Source organism: Sorex fumeus, unplaced genomic scaffold, assembly GCF_029834395.1.
Source record: "Sorex fumeus unplaced genomic scaffold, SorFum_2.1 ptg000072l, whole genome shotgun sequence".
Lineage (NCBI taxonomy): Eukaryota > Metazoa > Chordata > Mammalia > Eulipotyphla > Soricidae > Sorex > Sorex fumeus.
The window spans coordinates 10,574,771-10,586,411 of NW_026606129.1; the positions used below are offsets into that span (position 1 = coordinate 10,574,771).

The window sequence follows — 11,641 nt, forward strand, 5'->3', positions numbered from 1 at the left end:
TTTCAGGCTAAAGGACAGGACGGGCCGCGAGAGCCGCTGCAGACGGGGCAGGGGCTGGCCGGGGGCGCCTGGACCCAAACCCGGGGCTGCCTGAGCTGTCCCCACTCGGGCCGGTGGGTTTCCATGGCAGCCCGCACTGTAGAAGCTGGTGGGAGACCCCTGCACCCCTCAGAGGGCCCTGCTCCCCCCCCCCCACCGAGGGCCACTCCCACCACTCTGGTCTTCCCCGAAGCCTGGCTGCCTATGACAGTGTCCAGGCCCTCGGCCAGAGCCCCAGGCCCACACACTCCGGCCTCGCCTCTGCCTGTCACCCAGCTGTGTCCGGCCGCATCTCCAGGCCGCTGGTCCTGCAGGAACCAGCTCTGCCCGCATCCCTCCCCCAACCCCTTCCAGCACCACCGTCCTGCATGGCCCCTCCTCCAGGAAGCCTTCCCGACTCCTTCGACTCCTTCTGATGAGGCTGGGCACCAGGAGGTACTGTCCAGCCGCTCTCTGTCACCGTGTCCTCCTTGACCCTTTGGGGGCTCCTGGAGATGACGACAGGATCCCTCCCTCTTGGGGCGCTGACAAAGCGGAGGCAGGGCAGGGGTGATGCTGCCGGGAGCACTGGGTGCTGGGAACCTGCCCGCCCCCCCCCCCCCCCCCCGCCTCCCTCCCTCCTTCTCTCCCCCGGCTCCCTCCCTCCCTCTCTCCCTGTGTTTCTCCCCCCTCCCCTCCATATTACTCTAAATAAAACCATTTAACTCTTAAAATCTGTTCCTGGGGACTTAAGGGCTCTTTCTCCTATTTCTCAAAACGAAATGATTTTACTTCCAAAGTGAAACGTTCGCCCCCTTGCACTGGCAGATGCGGGATCTGGTTCCTCAGTGGGAGTGAGGGGTTCTCTCACGGGGTCTGGCGTTAAGGGGGGCCGTGCCTGTGTTTCCTGCCACTTTGGGGATGGAAGAGGGGGGCCTCTTGCGTGCGGGGGGCTTGCATGTGTGTGTTGCATCAGAGGATACGGGGCAGGACGTTCCCGAGGGACCATAGCATGACGGTGCTGACACTCTTCACCCTCAGCCCGACTCAGACAGGGAAACCAAGGCCCAGGCAGGGCGGGACCTCATCCCACGATGCTCCCAGGACAGTGCTCTCGCTGTCTCCCTAGGGCTGAGCCTGCCTTAAACGACGGGGTGGGGAGGCCGCTGGCTCCTGTCGGGTCACTCAGCTTGTGCGTCCTGGGGGTGGCGCCCCAGCACACAGGGTCTCCCCTCCCAGCTAACCCCCGACGGTGGGCTGTGCCCTGGGGGAGGCCGGCAGCCTGGCCCCCCCCTTATCTGAGCCGTGGCAGAACCAGCCCAGCTTCTACCGGGCCTGTCCCGGGGTGCAGAGGAGCCGTCCATGTCCCCATGGGGCAGGCGCTGGGGCTCTCAGTCCCCACCAGCCACCTGACCCGGGCACCCCAACCAGCTGGCACACCCTGACTCAGTTTCCCCAGCTGGAAACCAGGACAGCAGCAGAACTCACAACTGGGAGGCCGGTGATCATTACCAATGCCACCCTCCTCAGGAGCGGAAACCAGTACACACACACACACACACACACACACACACAACGTACGTGCACATAAAGACATGCAGACACGGAGACACACGTATACACACATGCATCTACATATACAGACACACATACATACACACATGCAAATATGAAGGCGGGAAGACACACAAACACACTGCCGACACACGTGCATATACAGACATGCAGACGTGCAGAAATTTACACATGCATACACTCATGCAATCATACATATACACCCTGCAACAGGCATACACACATACGCACATGCAAACACACACAAGATACACATATACTCATAGACAGAGACATGACAATGAGACACACGTGCAGGCTCATATGTGCACACGTGCACACATCCATGGGTGCATACACACGTGTACACTAGGTTGACCCCCTTCCTTCCCAGCCTTGGCCTTCCTGTCCCTGAGCCTGTCAGGGGTCACCCGCACCCCTGGGCCTGCCGCCAGCTCCCGGATCCTGCAGCCCGAGACTGGTCCAGTCCATCCTGCTGGGGTCCAGCCCTACTGACCCCACTCTCTCTGGGGGCATCTCCCCCACTCCCGGGCCGGTACCCCCGCTGCTGGTTTCCTGGGCACTGCATGTGTGATCAGAATCTAGCTGCCCCCTCAGAGCAGTCCTGGCCACATGTCAGTGAGAAAGCACGAGGCCCAGAGAGGGTCCGGGACTCCCCCTGAGTCACACAGCTGATGGGCTGGACAACGGGACTGCACGGCCACTTCCTGCCTGGGACTCCAGACAGTTCCCTGGCCCTGGCCCTGGGCAACCCCGGGGCTGACGCTCCCTCCTGCCACCCTGCCCAGAATTGTCTCTCACTCCCAGCCCCCACCTCGTTGGGCACTGCAGCCCCCAAGGGGGTGCAGAGATGCCCTCCTGAGCCCAGCGCCCACCCCCCGGTAATGCCCCCCTCCTGAGCTCAGCGCCTCCTCACAGCGCCCACCCTCCACCGGCCTAGAAGCCCATGTGGGCACCGTGCTGTCTGCCTGCCTCTTTGCGCCACCACTGAGAACACAAACACGGTCACTGGAGGATGGAGGGGACGGACCTAGGGAAGTCTGTGAGACTCGGGCCCCACCGTGCCTCAGGCACGGGGCCAATTCCCAGCCGGTCTCCAGCCCAAGCAAAGGGGTCCCCGGCCTGCCTGGAGGCCCATCTCCTCTTTGGTCTCGCCACAGCACGGGGACAAAGGCAGGTGGGGCTCTGGGGACCCCCCGGGGGCAGCAGCCAGGGTGTCCTGCCTCTGGCCTCCCCCGGCTACAGCCCCCCAATTAGGCCAGAGTCCGAGGGAGAAGCAGAGGGTTGTCCTAGGCTGACTCGGAGAGCAGAGGGGGGCCCTGGAGGCCACCACAGCCAGCAAGAAGGGGGTGTCCAGGGACCCAGAGGCCCAGGGTTGGCTGAAAGGCTGAGGGACCCTCCCCACCCGCCTAGCCACCCCAACCCCATTCTGTCCTGAGCCGGACCCCGGCAGCCTCAGCCCCCCGCATCCTGCTGCCACCAAGGGGTCTGAGCGCTGGGCTACCCACTGCCCGCACCCCCACGCCCACCGCAAGGCCTGGTCCCGATGACCCTGGAGAGCGACTGGCCAAGGAGGAGGGACTCAGCCTCTGGCTGTCTCGGCCCGCAAACCTGCCCTGCACCCTGGGGTGGCGGGAAGGCCTTTGCCTGTGCCAAAGCCCGGCTTCTGTTTCCGGCCCCCCCCACCCCGCCGTCAGCCAGGGCCAGGTGCAGCCCCCCGACACTGAGAGATGAGCTAATCCCATGGAAAGTCCCGCCTAAGCGCGGCCAGCAGCTCAGCACTCTCCCCCCACCCCACCCGTCCCCCGGGAGCATCTGCAGGCCGCTCAGCCAGGGCGCCCCCTCGGCCCCACCTCTGCCTCACCTGTCTGTCTCCCCTGCCGACCGTCTGGGCTAAGCCCAGCCAGGGTGCCCTCGGGGTGAGCCAGCTAGAACAGGGTCCCCCATCAGGGGCCACCCCAGACTTTACTGCCCCTCGCTGGTCTTTCTGACCACCCTCAGAGACCCCCACTTCACGGATGAGGAAACCGAGGCTCAGCTAAGCTGTTGACTGAAGTCTCACAGCTGGGAAATGACAGCGCAGGGCGACCCTGGGACCCAAGACCCAGGGCTGAGCCGTAACTGGGCAGGCGGCCCCGGCCTTGAGGGAGAAAGTGACGGCACCACCCCCCCCAGCCCCGCAGCAATGCCAGATGCTTGGCCTTGGGCACGGGGAGGGGGGAGGGGCAGAGGCGGGGGGGGGGGGGGGGCGAGTCCCAGAGAGGCCCTGCCCCCAAGGACAGGCCCAGTGCTCTGGAGTGAGTCAGGCCAGGCCAGGCCAGGCCGGGCGGACCGTGGGAAACAGGCCACTCCTGGAGGGAGGGAGGAGAGCGGCTCAGCTGGGCAGGCATGGAGGGGGGTGGGGGGCACCCTGGCCCCAGGGTCACCCCTCCACAGGGCACCACTCTGAGACCCTGATGAGGCTTGATCCCCCCGACACAGCCCACCGGGCAGAGTGGCCCTGAGCGGGGAAGGGGGCGCTCCAGCGGGGGGCGGGGGCAAAGACTGGGCGGCAGCTACACCAACACCTCGCCCTGCCGATGCTGGACTCAGGCTCCATCCCAGCACCCCCCAGGGATGCCCCAGGAACAATCCCCGAGCACTGCCGGGTGGGCCCAAACCAAAACCAAACCCAAAGGGCAGCTGGTGGGAGCCGGGCTCAAGCCCCGAGTGGCACCACAACCCTCGTTCTGACTTGGGTGCCCGCAGGGGCACTACAGGAGACGCACTGTCCCCACGTCCACCGTGGAAGCTGGACTGTCCTCCATCCCTGTCCCCCTGCAGGAAGGCTGTCCCCAAGTCCCCGTGTCCCTGCATCCACTTTAGCAGGACTGACCCCGTGTCCCTGTGTCCATTTCAGTACTGTCCCCCGTGTCCAGTGCAAGAGGACTGTCTCCCATGTTCCCTGCCCTGCTATGGGACAGCTGTGGGTCTCATTCCTTCCTGAGGTCCCCTGTGACTGGGAGGATGTCAGGGCAACAGTGAAGGACAACTGGGCCTTCCTGGGGGACTGTCAAACAGATCCCCAAGGGCCTGAGAGGTACCGCGGGGAGGGCACCTGCCTTGCACACCACCGGCCGGGGTTGACCCCCCAGCACCCCATATGGTCCCTTGAGCCCCGCCAGGAGTGACCCCTGAGCACTGTCCAGTGTGACCCAAAACAACAACGAAAGGCAAAAACAAATAGACCCTCCAGATTCTATCTGGGTGACGGGCATGGAAAGGGTCACCCACCTCCCGGGGACCCTAGAGAAGAGACCCCTTCCGGGGTCCCTCAATGAAACCCTGAGCCCCCCCCAACCTAACCAGCCCAGATCCACCACAGCACCTCCCCTCCCCGGCCCCCACCCCCATGCACTCCCCCTTCCTACCCACACTACACACCCTCGACACCACACACGAACCCCGACACACACCACAGTGAACCTCAACACATATCCCACACTCACTCACAACACACACAGCCACATACGTTCATACACACACTCACACACTCAGTCCCATAAGTACTCACACTGACACACTCACACGCATTCCCAGTCACACACGGTAACACACTCCCATACACTCAGCCAAGTCACACACCCACTCACACACTCACATACACTCATAATCACACTCTCACATACACTCATGCTCACACACACACTCACATTCATCACCACACACTCACACATACACTCACATACACTCAGTCACACACACACACACACCCATACACACTCACAGTCACCATTCACTCCGTGGCACACACACACCCCCAGCTCCGTGTCTATTAAGCTGCAAAAAAGCCTGAGGGCAGAGGCTGGCCTGGGTTCGGGTCCCACCTCCTTCAGTTCCAAGGTGATGTTGAGCTCACAGGCTGAGCCTCCGTGCTGGGGCCCTCCCCGGGCCTGACCTGAGCTCGGGGGGCCAAGTCCGGGGCCACCCGCAGCAGCAGCAGCAGCAGCAGCAGCAGCCGTGCCCGGAGCGGCCGAGGGGCACGCGGCGGGTGACCCGGGGACACCCGTGTCCCCGGAGTGCCGCTCGCTCCCCACGGGCCGTCCTCTCCAGAACTGCGCGGGCCCCTGGCGCCCGCCCGCGCCCGCCCGCGCCCGCCCGCGGCGCACCTGCCGGCGGCGGCGGGCACAGCTGGCCGCACACCTGCCCGCGGCGGCGCACGACGGAGCCGCCTTCCCCGCGCGCGCCGCACCCCTGCGCGGCGCCGCGCCGGCCCCGCCGCTCACCTGGATGTTGCGCTTGCGCTCGCACGCCGGCCCGGTGCCCTGCACCACGCTGTCCAGCACGGCCACCACGTCGGGCGCGGGCTCCACGAAGCAGGCGGTGCGCGCGGCGCGGATCGCGGCCTGCACGTCGGCGAAGCGGAAGGCGCAGAGCGCGGCGGGCGCGGCGCGCGCGGCGGGCGCGCCCTGGGGCCGCTCGAAGACGGCGAAGAGCCGGTCGCGCGTGGGGAAGACGGACACCAGGCGGCTGTAGAGGTCGCCGCGGCCCGCGCCGCCCGCGCACTGCAGGCCCAGCTGGATGTAGGACTCGGTGAGCTTCTTGGCGTCGCCGCCCGCGCCGCGGGGCAGGCAGATGCGCGCCAGCAGGCTCCGCGCCTGGCTCTCCTTGTCGCCGGCGCGCGCCTCGCTGGTGAGCGCCAGGTAGGCGTAGGACGGCGCGGCCGGCGGCGGCGGCGCGGGCGGGTGCAGGAAGGCGCGCACGAAGCCCAGCTTGTGCTGGCCCTTGGCGCCCTGCTTGATCTTGAGGATGTTGTCGTCGGACGGGTTGAGGTCGAAGGTGAAGAGCTTGGCCAGGTCGCCGCGCGCGTCCAGCGAGCGGATGGCGATCTCGGGCGTGTTCTCGAAGCGGTGGTCCTCCAGCGTGCGGTTGCGCGGGAAGAAGGCGCTGCCGTAGCCCGTGTACGTGGCGCCCACGAGCAGGCGGCTGCCGCCCGCGCCCGCGCCCGCGGGCAGCACCAGCCCCACGGTGGACGCGTTCGGGTGGTTGGCGGCCACGTTCAGCATGCTGGGGAACACGGTGACCGGCTCGGCGGGCGGCGCGGCGGGCGGGAAGCGCACGGCCACGGCCGAGATGTTGCCGCGGCGCCGCAGCTGGCAGAAGCCCTGGTAGATGGAGCCGCACACGACCACCAGGCCCTGGCCCGGGTCCAGCTGCAGGATCTTGTTGTAGTTGTCGGTGAGGCGCCGCGGGTGCTCGCACGAGGCCTGGGGCAGCTGCGGCGCGTGGCACAGCGGGCTGTCGGCCACGGGGCCCACGGCCGCCTCGGCCTCCAGGCTCAGGTTGGCGCCCGACAGCTGGTACAGGCGGTTCACGGCCGCCAGGTACACGGTGCCGGCCGCGCCGTCCAGGGCGAAGTTGTTGGTGGGCGTGGGCGACGGGAAGCGCCGCTGGATCTCCAGCGCCCCGGCGCGCGCCGCGCCCAGCAGCAGCGGCAGCAGCAGCGCCAGCGCGGGCGGCGGCGGCCGAGGCGGCGGCGGCGGCGGCCGGACCCGCGGCCCGGCCGGGGCCGCCCGGGCGCTACGGGCTGCGCCGCCCGCGGCGCGACGAGCCATCCGGGCGAGCGCGGGCAGCGCGGCGCGGCGAGTGCATGGGGCGCGGCGCGGCCGGGAGCCGGAGCCCGGAGGCGGCGGCAGGCGGGGGGCGGGCCCGGGCCGCGCGGCGCTTCCTGCCCGCGCCAGCCGCCCCCGGCCCGGCGCCCCGGCCCCGCTCAGCCGCGCCGCGCCGCTCGGGGGCGGGCCGGGGGCGGCCCCGCGGCCGACACGCCCTCCCGCCCCGCCCGGCCGCGCCCGCCTCCCCCCACCCCCTCCGCGCGCCCGCGCCCGCGCCCCGGGACCCCCGCGCCGCGGGACCCCCGCGCCCCGGGACCCCCGCGCCCCGGGACCCCGCGGAACCCCCGCGCTCCGGGGCCCCCGCGCCCCGGGCCCCCGCTTCCCACGCCCCGGGACCCCCGCTCCCCGGGGCCTCACACTCCGGGACCCCCGCTCCCTGCCCCGCGGGACCCCCGCGCTCTGGGACCCCCGCGCCCCGGGACCCCGCGGAACCCCCGCGCTCCGGGGCCCCCGCGCCCCGGGCCCCCGCTTCCCACGCCCCGGGCCCCCCGCTCCCCGGGGCCTCACACTCCGGGACCCCCGCTCCCTGCCCCGCGGGACCCCCGCGCTCTGGGACCCCCCGCGCCCCGGGACCCCCGCGCTCTGAGACCCGGCACTCCGGGACCCCCGCGCCCCGGGACTCCGCTTTCCACGCCCCGGGACCCCCGATCCCTGGGACCTCCCACTCCGGGACCCTCCCGCACCCCGCGCGCCGGGACCCCCGCGACCCGGGACCTCGCACTCCGGGACCCCCGTGTCCCGCGTCCCGGGAATCCCTGCCCCGCGACCCCCGAGTAAGCCGCCCCCCAACCCCCGCCCGCGCCTTCCTCCCGCTCGGCCTGCGGGACGCGGACTTGGCGCCCCTTGTCCCTTGCCCCCGGGCTTCGGTGCGACTCCCACCCTCGGCGCCCCCAACTCCGGGCGCCCGGGCGCGCGTCTCGTCTCGTCTCCGGCTCTGGGGCGCCTTCCCCGCGTCGTCTGCGCTCTCGGGCTCCCGCTCCGTTACCCCGCCCCACGCCCGGGACCGGCTCCTTCCCTCCCGTCTGTTCCCCGTCTGCGGGGGCTCCCCTAGGACCACCCTCCTCCCCCCCACACACACACTCCCGGCTCTGCTGTTCCTTCCCGCTCACTCAGCCCCCTTGATCTCTCCTCGTCTCCCCTTTTTACGCAGGGCGCTGTCCTGATCAGAGCCCCCCCACCCCCCCACCCCCCAACCCTCCAGGCCTGGGCACTCCAGGGCCGCTAGGCAGCCCTCCCCCTCCCCCCTCACACCATGGCCTGTCCCCCAGGCCCCAGCCACATCAAAGAGGTTTTTCCGGGACAGAGGGGCAGCGCTCAGGGTCAGATATGAGAACCAGGAAAAGGCGAGAGGAAGTATGTGAGGCATGTGCTGGCATGGGCAGCCCACACGGCCCATGGACTCGGAGTCAGGCCTCTGTCCCCTCTGCAGCCGGGACCAGGCTGTTCCCTCCCCCCCCAGGCACCGCCCCTCTGGGCCTTGGGGCAGCAAGATCTGAGGCCTCTGGGTTGATGGGAGATAAGGCTCAGATCTGTAGGTGCTGGGCTGCGGGGCAGGTGGGCTCTGGGCCAGAGGTACAGAGAGGTGAGGGGGTCCAGCCCACCCTCGTGGCTCAGCCAGGCCTGCCCCACCGGGCCCCCAGCCAAGCTCTGCCCAGGAATCCTCTCCTCTCTCTCCCCCCTCAGAGGTCTTGTGGCCCCAGGGAGGGGTTGGCCCGAGAGGCCCAAGTCCAGTGTCTGTCGCTGAAGTCTGACTCTGAGCCCCCCCACAGGCCCTGGCTCCGGAGAACAGTGGGGTGGGGTGGGAGGGGTGGGCGCATCAGACCCTCAGCTGCCCAAAGCACCCCTGCCTCTGGCCCTGAGGGGGTTTCCACCTGGCCAGGAAGGAAGGACAGGCCTCCTTCGCCCCTCTGCAGGCAGGAAGACTGGCCCCTGTCCCCGGCACTTCCCTCGCCCGACACCCGGGCCTTCCGCCTTCCTCCTTCCTGCCCTGAGTCCCCCAAAGCCAGTCCCGGCCAGCAGAGACTTCCAAGAGGAAACGTCCCGCGGGCACCGCACCTCCTCCCCAAGGCCGGCTCAAGGCCACTCGGGGACAGCCCCACCTGGTCTGCAGGACGCAGGGTCCGGGCTGTGGCCACCCCCCACCCAGCAGAAGGGACCTTGGCCAGCGGGGGGTGTGGGCGGGGGGGGGGGGGGGAGCCCCAACCCTGGCTCCCGGTGGCCTCTCCCTCCGCCCCACCCGCCCTGGTTTTGTCTTCACCTTCTTCCCTTTGTCTCTCCCCAAACCCCCTTTGGTGTGTGCTCGTGTGTGCGGGTGTGTGCGTGTGAGTGTGCGTGTGCATCTCTGCTTGCCTCGATCTCGGCCTCCCTCCCGCTCCCCCTGCGTCCCAGCCCCTCCTGGTTTCCTTCCTGTCTCCGAGCGCCTCCAGCCGCATCCTGCAGCTCCCCCCACCGAGCCCGGGTGAGAATGCTCCTTCCTGCCTGCACAGCCAACGAAGAGCCAAGATGCCGGGACGCCTCCGAGGGGCACAGCCCCAGGCTGCAAATGGCATGCAAAGTGCTGTGTGACCTAGAGCGGGCTGCTTGACTTCTCTGAGCCTACTTTCTCCCCTCATCCAGTGAGAAGCAGCAAGACCCCTAGAGGACCTTGAGCCCTGAGAAGCTCCAAGTGCCGGACGTGGAGGCACTGGCCAGGCCTTGGGAACCCGGCAAACACACGTCTCTCCTTTTGCAGAGAGCTGTGCTGCCCCGGGTCACTGTGGTCACCCGTGGTGGCCAGCGAAGTGGCCGTCCATTGAGAGCCAAGAGCTGTGCCCCCGCTGCCCATCTCAGCCCCCAGCCCATCTCACAGATGGACAGACCGAGGCTTTGAGCCCAGCTCTCTGCGCTGGAGATGCTTGGCAGGGACTCCTCCGGTCAGCAGGGGGCATGGAGTGGCCACCCTGGGGGGCAGTGGACGTGCTTGAATGAAGAAGGAAGTGGAGAGAGGCAGCTAGTGCCTTGCTCAGACACGGGGGTCTGCTCGGAGTGGGCGTCAGGGCTGAGCAGAGGCTTCGCTGCAGGGGGTCCGCATTCCTGGGGCGACCCCGGGCAGGGAGCAGGAGTAGCCCCCCTGCACTGCTAGGCGTGGCCCACCCCCCAGTAAGGGGACGCGGGGCTGGCCGGCCCACGCAGAGCCCTGGAACTCGGGCCTTCAGTCTCGGCCCGGCATTTCCGATCTTATCAGGGAGCTGGTCTGATTTGTGACCACGTGCCTTCAACGCCAGGAACACATTTGTCATTGTCCCTGCTTATTGCAAAAGGTCTCGCGCTGAGCGCCGCGGACGTCAGTCTTCCAGGAGAGGCTGCAGTGCCGCTTCCTCTCTTCCTCATAATATTTGCCTCATCTTCGGGCTTTGGCGGGTGACCTGGGCTTTTCACGCCCCAGAATGACGCGATGTCTGCTTGAGAAACGCAGGTACAGGGGCTGGAGCAGGGGGTGGGTCTCCGGGCACCCCGCGGGGTCCCCTGAGCCCGCCCAGAGTGAGTCTGAGCACAAAGCCAGGAGTAGGCCCTGAGCACTGCTGGGGGTGGCCCCCAAACCAAAAGCAGAACACGCAGGAAAAGAAACGTAGTTATCCAAGTTTGTGATCACTGAAAACATATTCATTTTGTAATGAGTGAATTTAAGGATAGACAGTAAATAGCAATCCAGGTGGCGCAAAATGCCCGAAATCTGGGGAATGTGTGGGACAGAGATAGTCCAGCGGGGACGGCACTTGCCTTGCACACAGCTGGCCAGGGTTCGATCCCCGACACCCCATATGGTTCCCAGGAGTGATCCCTGAGTGCAGAGCCAGGCGCGAGCCCTGAGCACCACCAGGTGAGGCCCCAGAACAAATTTGGCGGATTGTGTGGACACAGTCCAGTGCTAGCCCATGAGGACACAGTGGCCCAGACGAGCAAGCCCGGGGGTCTGCGGGGCTAGGCCAGCCCGAGAATGCAGAACAAGCCGCCTCATCCCAATCTGCCAGCCCCCAGCCCTCTGGGTGCCTGGGCTGAGCTGGGAGGAGGGGGAGGAGGAGGGAGGAAGAGGAGGGAAGAGGAAGAGGAGGAGGAGGGAGGAGGAGGAAGAGGAGGAGGGAGGAGGAGGGAAAAAGAGGGGGAGGAGGAGGAGGGAAGAGGAGGGAGGGGGAGGCGGAGGGGGAAGAGGAGGAAATGTTTTTCTTCTTGGATTGGAAAAACTAACAAACAGTGGGGCGGGGGCGGCCGGGAAGCCCCTGGCCTGTCCCGCCAGCTCCGCGACGGACGCCCTGCTGCTCGGGCTGCTTCCTTGGCTACTCCAGGTGCTGGAGACGGATCCGCCTCCAGGACAGGCCTCTGGGGGGGGGGTTCAGCCTGGGGGTTTCTCCCCCTTTCCC

The 11,641-nt window shown here is 67.8% G+C and overlaps 1 protein-coding gene across 1 annotated transcript in view; it reads right to left on the bottom strand.

The window, feature by feature from the left end:
* The window catches only part of PLXND1 (plexin D1), a 37,505-nt gene extending 30,318 nt beyond the window's left edge, over positions 1-7,187 (bottom strand). Inside the window, exon 1 of the mRNA XM_056129484.1 lies at positions 5,859-7,187. Within this exon, the coding sequence (XP_055985459.1) occupies positions 5,859-7,187 (1,329 nt within the window). The remainder of the gene's footprint in view (positions 1-5,858) is intronic.
* Positions 7,188-11,641: the final 4,454 nt, after the last annotated feature.